Source organism: Patagioenas fasciata, chromosome 9, assembly GCF_037038585.1.
Source record: "Patagioenas fasciata isolate bPatFas1 chromosome 9, bPatFas1.hap1, whole genome shotgun sequence".
Taxonomy (NCBI): Eukaryota; Metazoa; Chordata; class Aves; order Columbiformes; family Columbidae; genus Patagioenas; species Patagioenas fasciata.
Window position 1 is genome coordinate 23,467,571 of NC_092528.1, and position 21,489 is coordinate 23,489,059.

Genomic DNA, 21,489 nt, shown 5'->3' on the forward strand with positions numbered 1-21,489 from the left:
ACCCGACACCGGAACTGGCGCCACTGGGCACCGGCACCACCCGGCGTCCAGCGAGCGCCGGCACCCGCTCCCGCAGCACCAGCACCCACCCGGGACTTGCACCTTCCAGCGCCCAGCGGCTGCACCTATCCCGGACCCTCCCGGGGAACGTGGTCCCACGCTGCACAGCACCCTGCCTCTGCCCTGTACCCACCCCCAGTGGCGCCCCCCCCGCACCCGTCCCAGCCTCCATCCAGCACCCGGGCACAGCCCCTGCACCCCTAGCCGGGGCAAGGCGCAGACACTGCCGGGTTTGGAAACAGGACAGGGTTTTCTTTTCTTTTCTGAAAATAGTTCCGCCGCGGCCTCCACCTCCCCCGAGACCGATTTTAACGCGGCTCTGAACACCAGCAGAGCCCGGCACACCCCGGGGAGTCCCCACCCAGAGAGCAGTCCCAGCTGGGGACAGCACGCGTGCCAGCACAGCGGGGAGGGGGGTCACACACTGCTGTGCCAGGCTGGGGAGCAGCAGAAGTAGTCCCAGGGGCACCCCTGGCTCCTCACTGCCATGCTCACCCCCTGCTTCTCAGGGTCTGCCCTGTTCCCGGCCCCCACAGGCAGCAGGGACCCTCGAGGGGATCAGAACCCAGTCCACACTACTAGCACAAGGAGGGTACAGCAGCACTGGAGTCTCCGCACCGTTTATTTCCTTGACTCTCAGTAACAAAAACAAACAAACTAGTTTTTCCACCCCCCCCAAACCACCTACCCACCCCCCATCACCCCCACTCAACTCAAACGTCGTAGTTGGGGTTCTTGCGTAGAATAACAAATCCCTCCAGGATGGGCGTCACAGGCACGTGCTCCTCCGTGGCCAGCTCTGCCCGCTCCCCGTGCGCCAGCAGCACCGGCGTTGTGTGTGTCTGGAAACCAGTGATGGTTTTGGGCTTGCCCGCCTGGCCCACCACATCCACAGCCTGCAAGAGAAGAGTGAGGTAAATGCAGAGGACAGATAGGGACACCAGAGTACTCCAGCCTCAGCTCTGACTGCCCCTTACCTGTCCCACCCGAACCGACACAGGCAGAGGTCGCAGCTCCTCGTCAAAGGTGACCAGCATGCGGGGCTGCATGGCAGCAACGAGGCCATAGAGAACGTAGTGGGACTTGCCCAGGATAACTGGAGGGGAGACAGAAGGGGCTGAGCAATGCCCACCTCACAAGACAGAGGGGTGCTGGAGGGGCCAAGCCCCTAATACTCACTGTTGCGCACATCCAGGAAGGACACGAGGACGGTCAGCAGCCCAGCCACAGCCACCTGGCTCATGAGCTGACGATCGCTGTGGTACGGGCACAGGGTGAGTGTCCCCTTGCCCAGGTGGGTCAGGCCCTGAGGCAGCAGAGAAAACACATGAGAGTGTGGTGGGGTAACACCTGGGATCCCCAGCCCTGCCCAGCAAGATGGTGACACCCCCAGGACACCACTGCCCACTCCCCCGCAGGGCAGAGACCCCAACTTGCCCCTTCCCCACCATGAGCACAGGATCATCACCTGGGCTAACCGCACCATGAAGAGGTTGTTGGGGTCCTTGGCATGGTACTGGGCAAGCTGCCGCAGCATCGCTGCCAGCCGGGCATTATTGGTACCTGAGGAAGAGGGGGGTACAGGCAAAGAGTGAGGTACATGGCTCAAGTCTTTCACTTTCACCCCAGCATGAGCCCAAAAGTGGGCTGGCCCTCAGGCTCACCGCTGCCCACCATGCCCATGGCAAAGATGGAGTTGTAGGAGACCTCAGGGTCAGCATCGTGGGAGAACTTGCTGAGGGTGTCGAGGATGTTGAGCCGGGGGTTGGAGACGGAGATCAGGGCCAGGGCCAGGGGCACAGCACGGCGGAGGGTGGGCTCCCCGTACCGCAGCTGCACAGAGGGGAGGTGGGTGTTAGACTCAGCTTAAGGGCAGTGAGGTCTACAGAGATGTGAGGCAAGACCCAGTCTCTATTTCTGGGTCTCTTCCCAGCTCTGTGCTGTCCCCCCCACTATCACTCACCAGGTGGCCAAACGTGCGCAGGGCCATCTCAGCACCAATCTCCTCACCCATGGCAATGAGTGCAATCCCCAGCACTGCTACGCCCTGCAGGGACACAGGCACTGAGCGTCAGGCAGGGAGCACCCACCCTAAAATCCAAGTCCTCATGGCCCCTGCACCCACCCTGAGCCCAGGGGGACAGGGGGAGCAAAGGATGCTGCTGGGGGCCATTCTCCTCCAGCTCTGATCCTGCAAGCGGCTTAGGGACCACACCAAATCCGGGTTATGCACCTGGGACACGGGTCCCAGCCTGAACTTCCCTACCTGGTGAGCCCCCATGTCAGGTGAGTTCTCTTTCTTCTCCTTCTCCTTCTTGTCCTTTTTGTCCTTATCCTCCTCTTTCTCCTTGGAGTCAAAGTGCTCACTGCAGATGTGCAGGAGCTGTTGCACCTTCAGGACATTCCCTGAGCCTGGGGGGAGAGCAGAAGGCCAGGCTCAGCAGAAGCAAGGCCCAGGACCTGCTTCTGCCTCTCCTGCCTTATCAGCCCAACTCACCCGCATAAGCGCAGATGTCCACCAGCGTGTTGGCGAAGCTGCGGAACGGCTCTGACACCACCTCCAGCGCTGCCAAGATGGCCTCAATCGCCTCTCCCTTCCCTGCCGGGGAACATGCCATGGTTAGAGCACAGCAGCAGAGGGATACCGTCACCACATCTCCCAACCCATGAGGTGCTGGCGCTGCCTAGCCTTACCCAGGTGGTTCAAGCCCAGGCCGAGTGGCAGCCACCGGGCGTACGTGTCCTTCAACTCTGTCTCCGACTTCTCCATGATAGTCTGGAGGATGGTTGAAGTGACATCCCCATTGCAGGAGCCCACTGATATCATCCCGCAGGCCAGGGCGGTCACACCAGCCACCTGGTGAAGGAGAGAAGGAGACATGCTGCGTGTGGGGACAGCACACAACGCACTGTCCCACAGCTGGCCCCCAAACAGGGCTGTGTTCTTCTGGCCTAGCACAATGTTGGGCAGGGACATGCAGCCCTGCTCCCAGAGACCAAAACAGTTGCAGGACAGCCCCTGCATCCCCAAGAGCTGTTGGGGTAGAGGTGGGGAAGCAGGAACCCCAGGCAAACCCTGCCTCGCTCCCTACCTCCATGCTGGACTTGGGTTCTCCCATCACAGGTAGCAGCAAAGTCAGGACATCCTCACGGTTGGAGCCCGCATATGCCAGTCCCAGCCTGCGGAAAGTCCAGGAGACCATGAGAGGGGAGCTGAACCACTCTGCACAGCCCAGGAAATGCTGGGGTTAGGCCCTTACCCAAAAATGGCTCCAATTCTCATGGTGTTGCTGTTGTGGAGGACGTAGTCGGACAAGAGGGCCAGGGCAGGGTCACACTCATTCCTCACCCCTGAGTTGACGATGCCACAGGCCAGGAGGGCTCCTGACTGCAAGGCAGAGGCACCGTCACGCACCAGCCACCAACACACAAGGCTCTCTGCCAGCCAGTGACTAACGCCATCCCACACATTGCACCTATTCCCCAGAATGGGCAAGGTGGTACCAAGTGAGCAACATCACGCTAGATCCAGTCAAGCTTGTAGCTCTGTGACAAGGGGACCCCAAAGGTGCCTCAGAAGTCCCCAAGAGCTCCCCACCTTGTTCTGAGCTGCTCAAAAACCTGCGACATGGGGCATCCAACCTCTCTCTGGGCAGGAACTGAGCCGCACAGCGGAACAAGGCAAAGACAACTACTCTCGAGCCAGCCACGCACCCAGCAGGAGGAGGGCTGCCCCAGGCAGCTGCAGAGCCCATGCCAGGATCAGTGCCACCGACCTTGATGTAATCCTCCGAGGAGTACAGGTACTTGTCGATCTGTGTGAGTCCCCCATCCACGTCCCACAGCAGTATCGTGCCCAGCGAGGCTGCAGCACTCAACATCCCTGCGGTTTCAGGGGAAAAGAGCCCATATCAGCTCCAAATCAAAGTGCCATGCCTGGGGCAGGTGGTGGCCTGGGACACAGGACAGTCCAGCAGCAGGCATGCCCTGCAGCCCCCGAAAAGGGATAGGGAAGTGACCCCAGGCCTAAGAACACCTCCAGCCCCTGCCCAGCCAGCTCCCTCACCATGGTCCTTGTTCTTGTACAACCACTTGTTGCCATCATCTGTCAGCAGCTTGTCCTGTCCAAACGCAGCGTTCACAAAGCCGTTCACAAAGGAGGAAGCCAAATTCATCCGGGCTGAGTCCACTTGGGAACCACTCCCCCCGAACCCTGGGGAATGATGTTGGGGTGAGCCAGGCAGCCCAAGCAGCCTTGCCAGCCCTCCAGCACACAGCTGTCCCACACCACGGGGAGATGAGGACCAGTCCCACCATCAGCAGCAAGGAGAAGGCCAAATCCATGTCAGGTAACTGGGTCTGCTCCACACCAGGTCAGAGACCCCAGGCAGGTCATCTGCCCACCCCAGGATACACAGCTGACTGCACTGGCCCTGGGGTGCATTGCAGCCCCAGGAGCTCCCCTCAGAAGGAATGACAGAGACCATAAGATGAGCCCTTACGGTTATTTTCCAGGTGAGTTTTGTAAATATCATCTGGCACTTTGGGCTCCATGATGTCCAGCTGTAGAGACAAGAGAGTTCTCTCTCAAGCAGCACATCCCAGGGCAGCTGCCCTACCAGGGCAACCTCTCCAGGTAGCACCTGGCCAAGCTCATAGGGACAAAGTATCCCTTCCCAAATCTTAGCAGACCACAGCCAGAGGCAGCCCAGGGCTCTTTTCCCAGCTGGGACACTCACCTCCCTGGCCAAGGCCAGGAAGTTGCTGTTGAGCTGGACATTGGACATGATTTCAGTCAGGTCCTCATACTCCTCCACATCCTCATTCAGCTCCAGGAAGACCCCGTGGCGACCCAGCATAAAGGCCATCTGCTTCTGGACAACTCTGCGCAGAGCAGAGAGGTTTCACAAGTGCCTAGACCCCAGCCAGCCCCAGCACAAACACGTTCACCAAACAGTGAGCCACCTGCCCTGCTCTAGAGGCACACAAGAGCAGCCCAGAGATGACCTGCTCTTGCCTATCTCGATTTCAGGTACAAGAGTCTCAGTCCAAACACCCAGACACCTCTGTGGTGGCAGGATCCAACACAGCTCTGCCCAGTCGGGGAGCCAGGCCCCACCACAATGGGCAAACGCTCCAGAGGGTGAGGAACAAATCTCCACTTACACGTCTTTGCAGGATGTGAAGATGTCCTCCACGAGCTCCATGTCATTGAGCATCAGAGCCAGGCGCAGAGCTTCAGGGTAGCGGCTGAACTTGCGGAAGATGCCCAGGGCGCAGCGCAGGAGAGCCGAGTTCTCGGGTTCTGGGACGTAGCTTACACAGCTTTGAGGAGGAGACAGACACGAGGGTGACAACCACCTCATGCAACCTCAGCCCACCAGGGACCAGACCCCTCACCCTGGAAGTGCCTCACCCTGCCAAGGTCCCTCACCTGGTCAAGTAGAGGCAAACTTTGGAGTAGGCGTTGTCATCAATGTACTTCTCCAGCATGTCCATCTGCTCGATTTCCATGAGCAGGTCACAGGCCTCGTGCTCTGCATTGTGGGCCATGTTGTAGGGGACAATCTCCTTGACCAGGGTGAGGAGCGTGTCCCTCTGAGCCTTGTCAGCCTCATCAATCTCCTGCCACTCCTTGGCAACCTCCCCTGCCAGGTGCCTGTGGGGACAAAGGGACATCACCACTACACAAACCCACTTCACCCAACCCCAAGGATGGGGAGCAGCTGCTGCCAGGGCCCAGAAGAAGAGGGTTAAGAGCAGAGACTACAGCAGCCATGGCAGCAAGATCTCTGTGGCTAGCAAACCACTGTGGGGAGAGGACGAGGTGATACATGCAGACATGACAAGGGCAGTTGAGCACAAGCCCAGCAAGTCAGGACACCTCCCAGGTGGGCTAGAGCTGAAACACTCTGGGAAATCCCCCCAAGCCCTTATCCTTCCCCAAGCCCTGCCCTTGCCCAGGCTTACCTGACGTATTCATGCCCCCAAGACGCCAGCTCCTCCTGGGAGCCCACCAGCCGGTACTTCAGGCACTCGCGCTCTCCGCTCATGGTCATGGCGAGAACAGAAATTATGTCTGCTGCAAAGCGCTGGGAAAAGAGTGCGGAGGTCCAGACACACGTCGGGCATGAGGTACCAGGCAGCCAGGGACACAACGTCCTCCCTGCACCCACAAGCTGTCACAGGCTCTGGCAAGTTACAATCCACCGGAGCAAGTCACAGAGGCAGATGTTGGACCATGGGGTCCAGAGGGCTCTGTGATCACCTGCCCACCATCCCCCCAGCCATATGGGATGGTGGGGCCAAGAGCTGTTACCTTGTTCTCTCCTGGATCCATATTCTCATAGATCTCCTTCAGCTTTCCATAATGGGGTCGTAGGAACTTGAGGGGTTTGGGAACAGAGGTCATGGAGGTGGTGGAAGAGCGGATCTGCCTCCGCAGCTCCTCCAAGGCCGGGCGATATAGAGATGTGTCTTTCTCCTGCAGAGAGAAGTTGTCTGTCAGGGAGCAGGGGGCTGGTTCCTGTGCCATCACACCACCAGCCTTCCTCAAACACAGTCATGGCTCTGAGCAGAGCAGCCTGGGCTGCCTCTTTCAGCCCCAGTACTGGGCGCAAGGGAACAGCAGAAAGCCACCCACATGAGAGGGAAGCAGCAGGGCTCTGGGACAGACAGCAGAGGGCAACAAGGGGCCCTGTTAAACGTGAGACACACCATCTCCACTGGCAAGGAACAACTGTAAGCTGGGTACAGCACAGACTTACCCCCAGGCGCTCCACCAGCATCTCCAGCTCATCCTGCAGCTGCTTGTCTTCCTCTGACTGCCAAAACACACAGGAGGAAGCATAGCTGATGGCACTCACCACAGATACCCCCAGTGTGACAGGGGTGGAGATGTCACCCCAAGCTGCATGGGGCCAGAAAAACAATGACGGCCCTTCTCTCTGGGACACCATCCTGACCCAGTGCTGCTGGGGGTTAGTGCCCCCAGGACTGGGGGTCACCCCCTGAACAGACTGCACCTTCCCACAGGGTGAGAAGTGCCTCCCCCACCATCCTGTGCCATACAGAAACATCTCCACAGAGAGGGGCATGGTGGGGACAGCAGCCCACTGGCCCAAGGCCATTCCCCACGGCCCATGGGGGGCCAAGGCCACCCCCGTGTCAACAAAGGGGACCCCTCCATGGTCCCCTTCACATGTATGCCCTGCTCACCCGAGCTCCACTCATGCAGTGACAAAAAAACCCGGAGCCCCCGCCTCATCGGACCCCGCCAGGGCAGGGAGCCTTCTGCTGCGTCATGTGGGCACCCCATGACGTCACAGCCCACCTCCGCAGAGATATCCTCGCCTCCGTGACGTCACAGCCCCCTCCGCAGAGAGCTCCCTCGCGCTGGTGACGCCACGCGCCTCCAACGGAGGGAGCCCCGGCGACGTCACAGGCGCCCCCAGAGGGGTGCCGGCCACCCCCGTGACGTAGGATGACGTCCCGCCCCACCGGTGACGCGGGCCCGGCCGGGCCGTGACTCAGCTGCGGCCCCGGCGCGGCAGTGCTCACCAGCTCCTGTTCCTTCTCGGGCCCCGCGGGTGGCTCCCGGCGGTCCCGGCCCCACGGCGGTGTGGGCTTCTCCTCGCCGCCCGACCCTGGGCCACCCTGCACCCGGCTCTGCCCGCCGCCGCCGCCCGCGTCCATGGCCTCTCCGCCGCGCACCCGTCGCTCTGCGCCTGCGCGCCGCCGCACCCACCGCCAATCACCGCCCGGCGCCGCCGTGACGACACCACCGCGCGCCGGGGGCGGGAAGATGGGCGGGGCCGGAGGCGGGCCGGGGCGGAGCGGTCCCACGTGGGGCCGCACTGTGCAGCACCGAGCGGAGGGAGTGGGGACACACGGCCCGGCCCGGGGGTCCGGCACCGCTGGGGATCCAGAGCTCCGCCACGGGGCACCGGTGCGGAGCCGGGCAAGTGACGCGGCTTTGCCTGGGGCAGACGGGCTCGGTGGGGAGCCGACGCACCACGGACACCCGAGAGCACCCCAGTGCCGCTTCACCCGTGTGCACACACACAAATACCCCCTCGCACATACGTGCCACGCTGTACTCCGAGCCTCGTGGTTTGGGCAGGTGGTACCCTGGGGGGCACCCTGGCCTCGCCCAGCCCGACCGGGCACCCTGGGGGACACCTCCCCTCCCGGGGCAGCACCCCGGGTTGTGCATGCTGGGGAACCCCCGGGCAGCGGGTGCAGTCCGAGGCATCAACCCACCGACATCTCTTCAAGGTGTGACTACTGCACACACCCGGGCACCCACACAGCCACCGTGTGCCTTGCACCCTGGAGGGTAGCGGGGACCCTACCTGAATACTTGCACCCAGACACCCCCACTGTTCCCCCCTGGCACCACCCGGGGCACCAGGCAAGTGAAATGTGGTGACACCACATCCTGGGCAGGCAGTCACAGAGAGTTGGGAGGTGTCAGGGCTGGGTGTGAGGCTGTGAATACAGCCAGGGCCTCCACCTCACTCACCACTGCAGTGACCGTGGCTGTGCACACCTGTGTGTGTGCGTAACTGTGTCACTCCAAGTGCGGTGGCACAGGTCTGCGGGTGACCTCGGGATGTCTCGGTGTACCTGGGAGAGGTGTCAGTGAGTGTGTGTGCATCTGCTTGGGCATATGCCCGGGTCAGGTGTGGGCTGGGCTGCTGTGGCTGTGCCCCACTACCATTCCACTGCCAGTGCCGGTACTCGGTGCTATGCTTGTGTGCCTCCCCGGGTGCTGAAGCCCAGTGCCGGTACATGTCAGCGTGCCGGTGCCCGTGGCGAGTGTTCGGCTGTAAGCCCGGTGCTGCTCCCCATACCGGTGTCTGTCCGAGTGGCGGTGCACCTCCCCCGCTGGCGAGGGTGCAGGTGCCGGTGCCGCTCCCGTGTGTTGCCGGTGCGGGGCTCCTCCCGCGCACACGGCGGTCACCTTGGCGGCGGGGTCGGGTGGAGCGGAGCGGAGCCGTACGACCGGGCTGGGCACTGGTGTCCCCGCTCCAGCCATCCCCTGAGGCGCCGGTCTCAGCCGCGCCCGCCCGGTGCCTGCGGGCCGCGCCCAGCCGGTACCAGCCGCCGGTCCTCCATCCCTCCGGTGAGGCCCCATCCCTGCCCGGTCGCGGTCCCGGTCCCGGTCCCGGCGGCGGCGCGGCGCCCGGTGCGGACCATGGCGGCGGCGGAGGCAGGCGGCGCTGCGGCGGCGGGGGCCCGGCGCGGCCCGGGCAAGGAGCGGAGCTAAGCGGGAGGCGGCCCGGGATGGCCAGGATGAACGTAGCCCTCCAGGAGCTCGGAAACGCTGTGAGTGTCCGAGGCAGTGGCTCGGGGCGGCGTGGCCGGGCAGGGGTAACGGGTGAGGAGTGGGGCAGGAGGAGGGGAAGACGCGGGTACCGGCTCGGGGGACAAGGAGGGGTCTGGACGGAGAAGAACCTGGGGGCTGGAGGGCTCAAGGAGCTGGAAGGAGCCTGCGGGAGGAAGGGATGGGGGGGCTGGGGGAGTCCGGGGGCGAGAGCCTGGGGGATGCAGGGGGCTGCGTGGGGCCAGGCCTGGGGGAACTGCGAGGCTGGAGGGTCCCCGTCCCCCACGGAGTGGGTAGAAGGTGGAGGAAGAGCCTGCCTAAACCCCTGCCTGGGGTCGGGCAGAGGGAGGTGGGGCAGCTCGGGGATGCCCCCACAGAACCTGCTTTGGTGCAGCATGGAGCCCACCTGGGGTACAGTGATGCTGCTCATAGGGTGTCTCCCAAGGCAGCACCCCTGGAAGGAGTAGGGGCCCCAGTCCCTGTGGGTCTCAGCCCCACAGAGGGTGCAGGAGGAGCCTCAGGACCAGGTCCTGCTTTGGGGAGCCAGGAGGAGCCAGGGGGGGTGTGCCCAGGAGGACAAGGACCACCCTGGAGAGGACAGCAGTGTGGTGGGGGAGCTGAGACAGTGGGGGGCCTGCAAGGCTGAGCTCCCACAGGATGCTGACCTGTTCCTCCCAATATCAGGGGTTCCCAGGAACCCACCCCAGCTGGGGGCTCCGGCCAGCTGTCGATCCCAGCCCTGCGCCCTCCTGCCACGGCAGCTCCCCCTGCCCCAGAGGGACGGCAGTGGGCAGAGCCAAGCATGGGGCACTTGCTCTGCTTCACCCCCTGCCCATCTTCCTTCCTGCCCCAGCTCCTTCCTGGCCCCCAACACCAGCCCCGCAGGCAGCCCCGAGGCATCCGCCTTAGTCTGCAGCACGGACAGGAGGGTGAGCTGCAACCCACCCAGGCGTTAACTCTGAAGCCTAATGATGACTTGCAATCATCAGCATTGCTGATTCTCTTCCACCAAAGCCTCCAGCTTTTTCCTCCAGCTCATCCCCCTCTCCAAAGCTGCTGGCTCAGCTTCACCACCTCCCTCCTGGCTGAGTCCTCAGCAGCTCTCACGGTCGGGTTGATGCAAGTAGCCCTTCCCAGGCTGCCCTGCAAGGCTGGGAGCAAGGGGGTCCTGTCCTGCCAGCCAGCATCTCCCATAGTGTCCTCTCTGCCTGCACATGCTCTGCCTGTACAGGCTCAGCTCTGTATCCTGGGCATCCCTGGGACCAGGGTGGGGTGGGAGATGCTTCCAGATGTTTCGGACCGGTGCACATCTGCATGGAAAGTTCCAGGCAGGGGAGGAGGGGTGAGGCAGCAGCACTAGGCAATGGTTGCCAGGCAACAAGGACCACGTCTCCGTGGCGATGTGGCACCTGTCAGCAGGGCTGATGCCACGGCTGCCATGGTGACGTAGAGGGATGCTCCGGCGTGAACCCCCGAGGCCCCCACCAGCAGCTCTCCCTGTGCTTCCTGGGGCCACCTGGCGCTGGGGACAGCCCCCAGGGGAGGCCCACGCACAGTGAGGGGTGTCAGGGGCTGCCCCAGCCCCCCGTGCACCCATCGAGTGGGTACCTGCCCTCGCTGTAAGAGGTGGAGGGGGTGGCGGATCAGGGGGCACTCCCCGCACCCCCATCCCAGCCCGCTTCCTCCCTCAGCAGATGCCCGACTACAAGCGTGCCACGCTGCAGGATGATGAGGGGCTGGAGCCGGCAGGGGATGGAAGTGCCTCTCCTGAGAGTGTGGAGGTGAGGTCTACGCCGGCCCCTCCATCTTCCCCCTTGCATCATCCCTGACCCCTCTCCTCACCCACAGCCAGAGCCTGCCTGCAGCCGGGTGGGCAGCAGGAGCAGGGCTGGGAGCCAAGCCAGCCCTGGCTGTCCCCAGGGACATGCTGGGAAGCAGCCAAAATGCAGTAGAGATTGTGCCTGGGCCATTGTCCCTCCTTGTGGCTTGGGGGGCCGCCAGCATCCACCACAGGCTTGCTGGGGCTGATGCCCTGGACACCTCCTGGGGGATGCTCCAGTCCCCACCTCATCACACAGCTGAACCAGGCACCAGGGAGCAGTAGGGTAGGGGGAGCAGTGAGGTTCAGTCCCCCGCGCGGTGCAATGGCAGGTCCTGCTCCTGCCCAGGTGGGGTTTCGGAAGGGGCCGGGGCCGCTGCTGAGCCGCCTGGCCTCGCACAGCCAGCTGGAGCTGGTGCTCTGCGCCGTCGCCGTCTCCCTGGCCCTGCTGCTTGGCATCGCCGTTGTCGCCCTGGCCATCCAGTACCGCAGAGGTAGGGAGGGGCCTCGTGGCCCTGCTGGGGTGGTGGTGATGCCCCCAAACCCTGGGGGGACAGGGCAGGATGGGGAGGGACAGGTCAGTGTGGGGCTTCTGCTGCGGGTGCTCTGCCCTGCCCAGAGCTTGGCCATGCCTCAGTTTCCCCCGGTACACACACAAAGCCTTGGGTGTGCCTTCCCTGCCAGACCCCTCGCACAGCATGTGCCTGACGGACGCCTGCGTCCGGGTGGCCAGCAAGATCCTGGAGGCTCTGGATGTGGAGACAGACCCGTGCCAGGACTTCTACCAGTATTCATGTGGGGGCTGGATCAAGAGGAACCCCCTGCCCAATGGGCGCTCCAAATGGAGCACCTTCAACAGCATCTGGGACCAGAACCAGGCCATCATGAAGCATCTCCTAGGTGGGTACCAGGGGGGTCAGAGGCACTGGGGGGGTGACCTCCAGGTGCAGGCAGGCAGAGCCCCTGTGTCCCCGGGGCTGACCTGCAGCCTCCCGCAGAGAACGCCACCTTCAACTCCAGCAGCGAGGCAGAGCGGAAGACACAGCGGTACTACCTGTCCTGCCTCAAGGAGCAAAGGATAGAGGAGCTGGGCTCCCAGCCCCTCGTGGAGCTCATCGATAAGGTGGGCAGCCATCCACACATGAGCTGAGCTGTCAGTGTTTCCCACTCAGCTCTTCATGTTTCTGGGGTGTGGGCAGCCCTTGGGGACAGACCCCATCCCTCCTTGAGGTACCGGGCCCATCTGCCAGCAGATTGGAGGGTGGAATGTCACCGGCTCCTGGAACCAGACCAGCTTCATGGAGGTCCTCAAGATGGTGTCAGGCACATACCGGGCAACCCCCTTCTTCACAGTGTACGTGGGTGCAGATTCCAAGAGTTCCAACAGCAACGTCATCCAGGTTGGCACCTTGGCACTGAGGGGTGGGAGGCACCGGGAGGGCACTGGGCTGCCCATGCTGTTCTTTTCTCCTCCCAGGTGGACCAGTCGGGGCTTTTCCTCCCATCCCGAGATTACTACCTGAACAAAACTGCCAATGACAGGGTGAGGCTGTGCTCTGCTGACAGCAATTAGGGGAAACCCATGGCAATGGGGTGCAAGCAGCGCTGGGGTGCCCCTGGCACCCAGGCCCTGCCCAGCGGGTGGCATGGTCCCTAGGCTGGGGTGAGCAGTAGCTCTGAGCCCCCCAGGGAGGCGGGATGAGCTGTGACTGGGGCTGAGCCAGGGTCTGGGATCCTGCCAGGTCCTGGCAGCATACCTGGACTACATGGTGGAGCTGGGCACCCTGCTGGGGGGAACCCCGGAGCCCACCCGCCTCCAGATGCAGCAGGTGCTGGACTTTGAAACCCAGCTGGCCAACATCACCGTGCCCCAGGCTGAGCGACGGGACGATGAGAAAATCTACCACAAGATGAGCATCGCTGAGCTGCAGGTGGGGAGAGCATAGCACAGCCTGGGGAAAACCTCGGTGGATGCAAGGGGTGGGTTGTCCAGTCGTGCACCGAGGGGTCTGTGCCCACTGGTGCCCCCCAGGACACCGCAGGCAGCCCCATCTGTTTTGGGACATGCACTGGGTTAGGTGATCATCCCCCCAGTCATTAGGATTTGGGGGGAGCTGCCACCCCCCATGAAGGTGTCCTGGGGTCCCCTCCTTGTCCTGCAGCATTGAGCCACGGGAAGGGTTTGGGGCACAAAAGTGATCTGGGGTGGTGAGCGACCTTGGGACCTTCCCAGGGAGCACAGGCCCTGCCCTGGGGGATCTTCCCGTGTCAGGCAGGATGGGGCAGAGCTGTGCCAAGCTGTGCTGGGTCCCCGTATCCCCCCCAGGCCTTGGCCCCCGCCATCGACTGGCTGGATTACCTGTCCTATGCTCTGGCCCCGCTGGAGCTGGCAGACACAGAGCCCGTGGTGGTGTATGGGGACACCTACCTCCAGCAAGTCTCTGACTTGATCAACGGCACAGACAGGAGGTGAGACACATGGCTCATTGAGTGCTGCTCCCACGGCAGAGGCATGTTTTGGGCTCACTGGTGGATGGGGCATCCCTCATGGACTATGGCCATGGCAATCCATGGCACCTCTCTGTTCCTGCAGTATCCTGAACAACTACCTGATCTGGAACCTGGTGCAGAAGACAGCCTCTAGTCTGGACCAGCGCTTCGAGACAGCCCAAGAGAGGCTGCTGGAGACACTTTATGGCACCAGGAAGGTAAAAGGGGGGCCCTGGAACCAGCCCCCTTTGCCCCCAGCCTTGAAGCAGGCAGGACCACCTCTGCCCTTGGGATGCTGAGCCCTGGATGCTGCAGAGGGAACTCAGGGATCATTTTTTGGGATAGGGGTTTAGCTGCTGAATGTCTCACCTCTGGGGAGGGGGCAGAGCTGGGCTGGGGGAAGGGGGGAAACAGGGGAGGGGGCTGAGTTTCTCACAGACTCCCCTCTTGCTCCCACAGTCCTGCACACCCCGCTGGCAAACCTGCATCTCCAACACAGACGACACACTGGGCTTCGCCCTGGGCTCCCTCTTTGTCAAAGCCACCTTTGACCGGGACAGCAAATCCATTGTGAGGACACTTCTGCCCCCATCCCCTCCCCATCACCATCCGTGGGAACCCCCCCTTTTCCCCCAAAGGCCAGGGCTAGAAGGTGGGAGCAGGGAAACAGGCCCCTCAGCCTCGGGGAGGTCACATCCTGCCCACCCTGTCCCAGCCTGAGCGGCTGTAGGGGGCAGGGAGGGCTCCATTCTGACCCCTCCCCAGGCTGAGGAGATGATCAGCGAGATCCGAGCGGCCTTCGAGGTGTCCCTGGACCAGCTGGACTGGATGGATGAGAAGACCAGGCAGGCTGCGAAGGAGAAGGTGACCCTGGGGAGGGCAGTGGGTGGGAGACCTCCCCCGATCCCAGTAAGCCCCCCAAACCCATCTCACTGCCAGGGCCTCTCCACATGCAGGCAGACACCATCTACGACATGATCGGCTTCCCGGACTTCATCCTGGACAACAAGGAGCTGGACGATGTCTATGATGGGGTAGGGAGGCACCCAGCTCATGGGGAGTGAGGGGGTCTGGTCCCTGCTCACGTCGGGCCCTGGGGGGCCACATGGTCGGACAGTGTCCGTATTTGGGACAGGGCATTATATGGAGCCACTCTGGTACTGAGCGCATCCTGGCCAGGGTAGGGGAAACCACCATGGTGGACCCCTCCTCATCCCTCCTCTTCCTCACCAGTACGAGGTCTCAGAGGACTCCTTCTTCCAGAACATGCTCAACTTCTACAACTTCTCTGCCAAAGTGATGGCTGACCAGCTCCGGAAACCCCCCAACCGTGACCAGTAAGGGGGAGAGTCCGATCGGGGGGCAGAGGATGTGACACCAACATGGTGTCACAGCACTATCCCAACGTGATCTGGGTGACACTGGTTCACCGGGAGGAAGGTCCCTGCATTGGGTGGCACAGTGTTTTAGGTCACCTGTGGTGACTCTGGCTCGTCCCGGGGACAGGGTCCCTCGGTCACAAGGTGAGAGGGCCAGCAGTGCCAGCCCTGAGCAGGGCAGCACAGGGGTCCTGTGGTGGGAGGTGGCACAGGAGGGTGCTGGAGGGGAGAGGGGACAGATCCCTGCCTGTCCCCGTCCCACCTCCCTGCCCCAGGTGGAGCATGACCCCGCAGACCGTCAACGCCTACTACCTGCCCACCAAGAATGGGATCGTCTTTCCTGCCGGCATCCTGCAGGCTCCCTTCTATGCCCGCAACCACCCCAAGTGAGCCTGGCATGGGGATGGGGACATCTTTTGGGGGTGGGGGAGCATGGGCTGGATCAGGGCCAGCACTCTATGGAGCCCCACACGGTCATGAAACAAAGCCCTGGAGAGGCTTCAGGGTCCCTCAAGGCTTTATATCCTGCAGTCAAAGCAGCCTGAAAAATCCCTGTGGGGCTACCAGCGTCCCCAACAACTGGGAGCCAACCGGAGCAGAGTCCTGCTGGGTGCCAAGGCTGCAGATGGGGTGCCCAGGCTGGGGACAGGCTGCGACACATCGTCCCCCTACACTTACCCATCTCTTTCCCGCGGCCCCACAGAGCCCTGAATTTCGGTGGCATCGGTGTGGTGATGGGGCACGAGCTGACCCACGCGTTCGATGACCAAGGTGAGAGCCTGCAGGCAGCACCAGCTGTGACCCCCATCGCCTTCCTGTCCCCTCCCAGACCCTCACCCACCCCTGCCCTCGGTGTGGGGAGGGGGTGCCGCGGGGGTCCCGCTTCGCCATCCATTGCATCATGCATGCTCCTGCCCCTCTGGCCACCTCCCCCTTCTATCATCCTGTCTCCCCAGGTGACACCCGCTGATACCTCCCCCTGGCTTCTCTGTGCAGCTTTCGCTCCATCCGCTTGGTGAGGACACGGTGTCTGCAGCCCTGGCCCCCTCCTCATCCTCCTCCTCCTCCTCCACGGGGCGTGGGATGGGTCCCTCTCACATCCACTCTGCTTTGCGCCTTCACTGCAGCCCTGGAGCCGAGATGGGGTCAATGGGGGAATTTGGAGTGACAAATTTGGCTTAGTACGGTGGGATGCACCAGGGGATGGCTGGGGTCACAAGCACACAGCTGAGCCCCAGCCAGAGCCCACCCAGAGCAGGGCCTGGGGGACATTATCTCCCCTGTGCATGGACCCAAGGCGCCAGGTCCCCTGGTGTCCCCTGGGGCTGTCACCAGCACACCCCACCCTGGTTCAGACCCCCTGTAGCAGAGGCTTTGCAGGGGGCTGGCGTTCCCCGGTCCCACCCCACGGCTCGATCCCTCAGGGCGGGAGTATGACAAGGAGGGCAACTTGCGGCCATGGTGGCAGAACTCCTCCCTCGAGGCCTTCAAGAACCGGACAGCGTGCATGACAGAGCAGTACGGCCGCTACACCGTCCACCACGAGAAGGTCAATGGCCGGCAGACGCTGGGCGAGAACATTGCTGACAATGGCGGGCTCAAGGCAGCCTACAACGTGAGTGCCACCGTCCCTAGGGGACGGGGACCCCCGTGCCCATCTGTACCTCTCCTGGGCTTCAGGGTGCCCCTCCCACAGGCATACAAGTCCTGGCTGCAGAAGAACGGGGAGGAGAAGCGCCTGCCAGCCCTGGGGCTCACCAACCACCAGCTCTTCTTTGTGGGCTTCGCGCAGGTGGGCAGGCTGGTGGGTTCCCCACCCCTCCCTGGCTTCTCAGAGCCTCCTCACGGCCCCCCATCCAGCCCAGGTGGCTCTGCCCCCCATCCCCAAGTCTGCTTCACCTCCAACAGGTCTGGTGCTCTGTCCGGACGCCCGAGAGCTCCCATGAAGGGCTGGTGACCGACCCCCACAGCCCTGACAAGTACCGCGTCATTGGCACCCTCAGCAACTCCCGGGACTTTGTGGAACATTTTGGCTGCCCCCTCGGCTCCCCCATGAACCCTGGCAAGCACTGTGAGGTGTGGTAGGGACAGGGAGGGTGCTGGGGATGGAAAGGATGATGCTCTGCTGTGGCCCCCACCCCAGCCCTCGCCAGCTGACTGAGCTGGCCCACAGGCAGAGAGCAGGGCCACCCGCCGGGTCACCCTCCATCGCGGTCCCCCCTGCACACCGCCGCCTTGCACCACCTCTGCCCCCCTCCCCAGCACACACAAGGCACCCGCTGCAGCGCCATTTATAGCCTGGGGCCGATCACGGCTGGCAGAGAAGCCGTAGCACCCCCAAAACACAGCTCTGCCACCCAAACCCTGATGTGCTAGAGATGGGCACAGCTCAGTTCCCTCAGTGCCGCGTCCCCTCCCAGGCAGGCAGGTCAGAGGGGTCCCAGGGAGAGCATTAGAGCCGAGCTCACCACTCCTGTCCCCAGCCTGCCGGAGATGGAGACTGGGCGCCCCCCAGCTCCGCTCTTCCCTCACCCTTCCCGATCCGGCTTGGCTTCCCCATCCACCTCTGCTGGGACCAGCGGGGACTCTGGTGCCTTCAGCTGTGGGTGGCTGTTGCTGAATTTATTTAACTATTAAAAGCAGTTTCCACTTACTCCAGCGGCTCTGAGTCCTTTGTGGTGTCAGGGCAGGGGGAGAGACAGGAGCTGGAGCAGGGAATGACCCAAAAGCCAGGGGAAGTGTGGGAGATGAGACATCCAGAGGGACGGGAGCAGGAAATGAGAAATCCCAAGGAACCAAGAGGGGAGAGAGGAGCTGAGATGTCTTGGGGAAGAGAGGGAGAGGAGCAGACGTGTGGGGAAGGAGGGCGGCAGCCCCAGACTGACCCTCAGCACCCCGGGTAGGGCTGGGGGGACAGGTGACCCCCAGCCACAGGCATGGGGAGGTCGCGTTGCTGGCCGGCACGGAGCAAGGTGGCTGCTGGACACCGAGGGTGGGTCTGGGTGAGGCTGGAGTGCCGGGGGGCCAGCAGCCGGGCTGAGACAGCCCCACGGCCCCGGCCCAGCCGCAGGCGGTGGGTGGGCCCTCTGCAGAACGGCCACCCAAGAGGTCCCATTGTCCCCCAGGCGGGAGTGACACCGCGGGTGACCCCATCCAGCCCTGGGGCTGGGCCACAGCCGAGCCCCCTCCGCAGAGCGCCTGGGGCCTGCCCTGGCCGCCCCCGCCCCGCACCGGGCTCCCCCGACACCCCAGCTCCGCACCGGCGGACACGGGTGACGCGCAAAGGCCGCCGGGAGTTGTAGTCCCGTGGGCTGCTGGCGCAAGGCCCGACGGGAGCTGTAGTCCGGCGCGCGGACGCTGGGGGATGTAGTTTCGGCGCCGCTTGCCCCGCCAAGCAGCCCAAACTACATTTCCCAGCAGGCAGCGCGGCCGGGCCAGGGTCCGGGCCTGGGCGCCTCCGGCCGCGAGGGGCACGGGGGCAGCGGGGCCGGGGTGAGCGGAGCGGCGGGGCCGGGGCCGGGGCCGAGCCGGGTGCTGGGGCCGGGACAGATCGGGGGTGCTGGGCCTAGGCGGGACCTGGGCGCAGGGCCCGGGCTGGGTCACGGGCACTGGGCCTCGGCTCGATCCTGGGCGCAGGGCAAGACGGGCACCTCTGGGCGCCAGCTGGGCACTGGGTGCTGGGTCGGGCCGGAGCTGCCAGATACCTATGGGTGGCCACGAGTGGGCTTGGCCCGAGGGTGGCAGCACCCTGGGGACAGAGGCAGTGGGGTGTCCCTGCCCTGGGGACAGGGGTGCTGGGTCATCCCTGCCCCTGGGCCGACACAGCCTCATCCACCAGCCCACATGCTCACCTTGCAGGCGTGCCGCCCAAGCCTGGCACCATGGACACGCCGCCCATCACTCCTGGGGAGCTGCTGTGTCTGGGTTCCAGCCTCGCCTTCTCCGGCCTCTTCTACTATCTGTACAGGAAGAAAGCCAGAGTTGTGGCACAGATACAGGTAGCCCTGTCCTACCCACTGTCCCTTCCCTGCTGTCCTACAGTGCCCAGCCCAGAGCCTTTGATTTGGGTGCACGTTGCTGCTGACTGCAGCCTGCTGCATCCTTTGCCAGTATCACGATGCCTAAGACCAAGCAGGTTATATCCTGCCAGAGATCCCCACAAAGCCTTGCGTGACCCACCCTCTGCCTGCCAGCCCTCTGCCCCTCCTGGTGTTCATACTCAGCCCCTGCTCTTCCAGGAGGCCCCAAAGCTCCATGTTAATGATGATTTACCAGCACTGGTGTCTGCAGCTGATGCGAGGTGCCTACCTTACGTTGCCCTGGAAGGTAAGGAGACCCTGTGGCCCCACACTGGGGACAGAAGCTGGGCTCTCATCCTTTGGCTGTGATGCATCCCTTGGCCCTTAGGCATAGTGCTGCCCGCCAAGGCTGTGCTGACCAGCCATTACCATGAGGGGCTGCAGGGCGTGATCCAGAAACTGCTGCTGAAAGAGCATCGGCTGGTCTGGAACAGCTTGGCCCGGAGCTGGTGAGCAATGGGAGGTGACAGCAGGGTTGGGCTTGCAGCAGTGGGTCCAGACCCTCATCAGCTGGGGCTATTTGAGAGGCAGAAAGTGGCTCGGTTAAAGGCTCTAGTCCCTACCCTTGGCTCAGAGTTCCTCCACATTGTCCACATCCCAGCACTGCGCTGTCTGCTTGCAGGAGTGAGAGCGAACGAGTGCTCTCGGAGCAGGTCTACACCGTCCCTTTCTTGCTGGCCTCACCGGACACTGAGGCGGTGACGCAGGTGAGTGTGGAGAGCCCGCTCCGAGCCATCTGCCTGCCCCTGGAGACAGTGTACGAGCGGTTCCAGCAGCCGGCCCATGGCTTCCGTGACCTGCTGGGCCAGTACTTGAGTGGGGAGAAGCCCAAGGGCATTCTGGAGACGGAGGAAATGCTGCGAGTGGGGGCCGGGCTGACGGGCATCGGGGAGCTGGCCCTGCACCCCGACGGCTCCCTGCACCTCCAGCCACCAGCTCGGGGGGGCGAGTATTTCCTGAGCCTGGGGGACTGGCAGACAGTGCTGGCAGAGCTGGAGTCGGTCAGCGGGCTCTGGAAAGGAGCAGCCATGCTGTGTGCCGCGGCAGGCCTGGCCGTCCTCCTGCACGCCCTGTGCCGTGCCTACCGCCGCGCCCGCCTCAAGCAGGAGGACAAGGAGCCGGACAGTGAGGAGATAGGGGACGGGGAGCCCGAGGATTCCTGTGTGATCTGCCTGACGCGGCCCCGTGAGTGCGTCCTCTTGGGCTGCGGCCACATCTGCTGCTGCTTCCGCTGCTTCCAGGCCTTGCCTGCCCGCCTCTGCCCCATCTGCCGGGGGCCCATCGACCGCGTGGTGCCCCTCTACCAGGCCTGAGAGCACATGGGGGAGGGGTGGGCTCCAGGGAGGGGCAGCATCAACAGAGCCAAGCCTAGAGCCTGCAGAAATCTCAGCTGTCCCACTGCAGCCAAGGGGTTCCTGTTAAGAGGAACTAAGGTCATTGTGTGCCCCCCATCTGTTTTGGGGAGGGGGAAACAGAGTTACAGCCTTGTGACCCTCACTTTGTCTGCCAGAGGGATCCCCCCCCACTGAACATGAAGGCTTGGAGGAAACGTACTCAGTGCCTGAGCTGCAGAGCTGAGTCCCCAGCCCTACACTGGGGTGTTCCCTGTGGCCCTTCCCAGACCTGATCCCCCCAAAGCCAGGCAGGCGTTTTCCCATGTTCGGCTTCTCCAGCACATGGGGAGGGCGGTGTGGGTAAAACCAGGGTTGAGAGGACACAGCCCCCACAAGGCCACCACATTGGCACATCTTGATGCCACCATTGTCCTCACTTCCCCAAACTGTGTGCCTGAAGCCACTGCCCAAACAGTGCAGGAGCACCCAGGGGCTGGAGGTGATGAAGGATGTGACTTCACCAGCTGTTCTGCCACCCAGGGAAGAGGACAATGTGCCTCTGTCTGTCTCTGCAGTGTCCCCTTCTCCTCCCAGAGCAGGGGGGGCAGCCCTGGGGTCCCCACTGTGCCCAGCTTTCCTGCCCGCCTCCGGGCCAGGAGCAGCTTGTGCTGGTGTGTGAGCAATAAAGCCAAGGAGCAGAGCTCAGCCTCGCCTCTTCCTTCACGCCAGGGAGTCGGTGGAGATGCGCTGGCAGCACAGGCCCTCCGCAGGGGGTGGGGGGCACTGCCACCTCCCTCCCCACCCACAGAGGCCCGGGTGGGTGGTGGGCTGGGGAAACCCAGGCAGGGGGCATCTCCTTAGGATACAACCCCAAATGATGGGGAAACAGGACTGTTGCCAAGATGATTGCACTTCTCCGGTCTCCATGGCAACCGCTCTCCTGGACTGCTCCCCATCACTGCCTGGCTGCCGTTACCCAGGCAACCCACGGGCTCTCCCG

The 21,489-nt window shown here is 63.3% G+C and overlaps 3 protein-coding genes across 7 annotated transcripts; 2 read left to right on the plus strand and 1 right to left on the minus strand.

The window, feature by feature from the left end:
- Nucleotides 1-743: 743 nt before the first annotated feature.
- On the minus strand, nt 744-7,795 carry PSMD2 (proteasome 26S subunit ubiquitin receptor, non-ATPase 2). Its single transcript, XM_065845007.2, has 21 exons — nt 7,621-7,795; nt 6,828-6,884; nt 6,380-6,544; nt 6,031-6,152; nt 5,495-5,719; nt 5,227-5,385; nt 4,800-4,944; nt 4,563-4,623; nt 4,127-4,273; nt 3,837-3,943; nt 3,321-3,448; nt 3,153-3,240; nt 2,755-2,917; nt 2,558-2,659; nt 2,327-2,472; nt 2,024-2,107; nt 1,725-1,893; nt 1,529-1,623; nt 1,240-1,366; nt 1,038-1,156; nt 744-956 (listed from the first exon to the last, which is right to left on the minus strand). The coding sequence occupies exons 1-21, from the start codon at nt 7,753-7,755 to the stop codon at nt 774-776; spliced, it is 2,727 nt and encodes a 908-aa protein (XP_065701079.1). The 5' UTR covers nt 7,756-7,795; the 3' UTR covers nt 744-773.
- Nucleotides 7,796-8,795: 1,000 nt separating this feature from the next.
- On the plus strand, nt 8,796-17,730 carry ECE2 (endothelin converting enzyme 2). Of its 5 annotated transcripts, none has more exons than XM_071812632.1 (19): nt 8,797-9,390; nt 11,080-11,169; nt 11,557-11,701; nt 11,892-12,107; nt 12,206-12,330; nt 12,461-12,607; nt 12,685-12,750; nt 12,950-13,138; nt 13,534-13,676; nt 13,801-13,915; nt 14,157-14,267; nt 14,463-14,561; nt 14,654-14,731; nt 14,931-15,034; nt 15,352-15,462; nt 15,780-15,847; nt 16,501-16,691; nt 16,773-16,868; nt 16,985-17,730. In XM_071812632.1, the coding sequence occupies exons 1-19, from the start codon at nt 8,854-8,856 to the stop codon at nt 17,159-17,161; spliced, it is 2,808 nt and encodes a 935-aa protein (XP_071668733.1). In that variant the 5' UTR covers nt 8,797-8,853; the 3' UTR covers nt 17,162-17,730. The 5 variants fall into 5 exon arrangements, with proteins under 5 accessions (XP_071668734.1, XP_071668736.1, XP_071668735.1 ...); XM_065844075.2 differs by having other exon boundaries at nt 11,083-11,169; XM_071812633.1 differs by lacking the exons at nt 16,773-16,868; nt 16,985-17,730 and adding an exon at nt 16,073-16,091 and having other exon boundaries at nt 8,796-9,390; nt 16,501-16,622.
- Nucleotides 17,731-18,501: 771 nt separating this feature from the next.
- On the plus strand, nt 18,502-21,194 carry LOC136105081 (mitochondrial ubiquitin ligase activator of nfkb 1-A-like). The gene is made up of 5 exons (XM_065844632.2): nt 18,502-18,568; nt 18,935-19,074; nt 19,315-19,402; nt 19,484-19,604; nt 19,778-21,194. Exons 2-5 carry the CDS (start codon nt 18,958-18,960, stop codon nt 20,466-20,468), a joined length of 1,017 nt encoding a protein of 338 aa, XP_065700704.1. The 5' UTR covers nt 18,502-18,568; nt 18,935-18,957; the 3' UTR covers nt 20,469-21,194.
- The last annotated feature ends 295 nt before the right edge of the window (nt 21,195-21,489 follow it).

What these genes read in the sequence shown, in the direction of transcription:
- LOC136105081 (XM_065844632.2), top strand. Translation starts at nt 18,958, where the DNA reads ATGGACACGCCGCCCATCACTCCTGGGGAGCTGCTGTGTCTGGGTTCC. An exon ending in GAGTTGTGGCACAGATACAG is followed by an intron (nt 19,075 to 19,314) that starts GTAGCCCTGTCC and finishes CTGCTCTTCCAG; the next exon opens with GAGGCCCCAAAGCTCCATGT. An exon ending in AACAGCTTGGCCCGGAGCTG is followed by an intron (nt 19,605 to 19,777) that starts GTGAGCAATGGG and finishes GTCTGCTTGCAG; the next exon opens with GAGTGAGAGCGAACGAGTGC.
- ECE2 (XM_071812632.1), top strand. Translation starts at nt 8,854, where the DNA reads ATGTCAGCGTGCCGGTGCCCGTGGCGAGTGTTCGGCTGTAAGCCCGGT. An exon ending in GGCCATCCAGTACCGCAGAG is followed by an intron (nt 11,702 to 11,891) that starts GTAGGGAGGGGC and finishes CTTCCCTGCCAG; the next exon opens with ACCCCTCGCACAGCATGTGC. An exon ending in GGCAGGCTGCGAAGGAGAAG is followed by an intron (nt 14,562 to 14,653) that starts GTGACCCTGGGG and finishes CTCCACATGCAG; the next exon opens with GCAGACACCATCTACGACAT.
- PSMD2 (XM_065845007.2), bottom strand. Translation starts at nt 7,755, where the DNA reads ATGGACGCGGGCGGCGGCGGCGGGCAGAGCCGGGTGCAGGGTGGCCCA. An exon ending in TTCACATCCTGCAAAGACGT is followed by an intron (nt 4,945 to 5,226) that starts GTAAGTGGAGAT and finishes TGCTCTGCGCAG; the next exon opens with AGTTGTCCAGAAGCAGATGG. An exon ending in CCTCGGAGGATTACATCAAG is followed by an intron (nt 3,449 to 3,836) that starts GTCGGTGGCACT and finishes TCTGCCTTGCAG; the next exon opens with TCAGGAGCCCTCCTGGCCTG.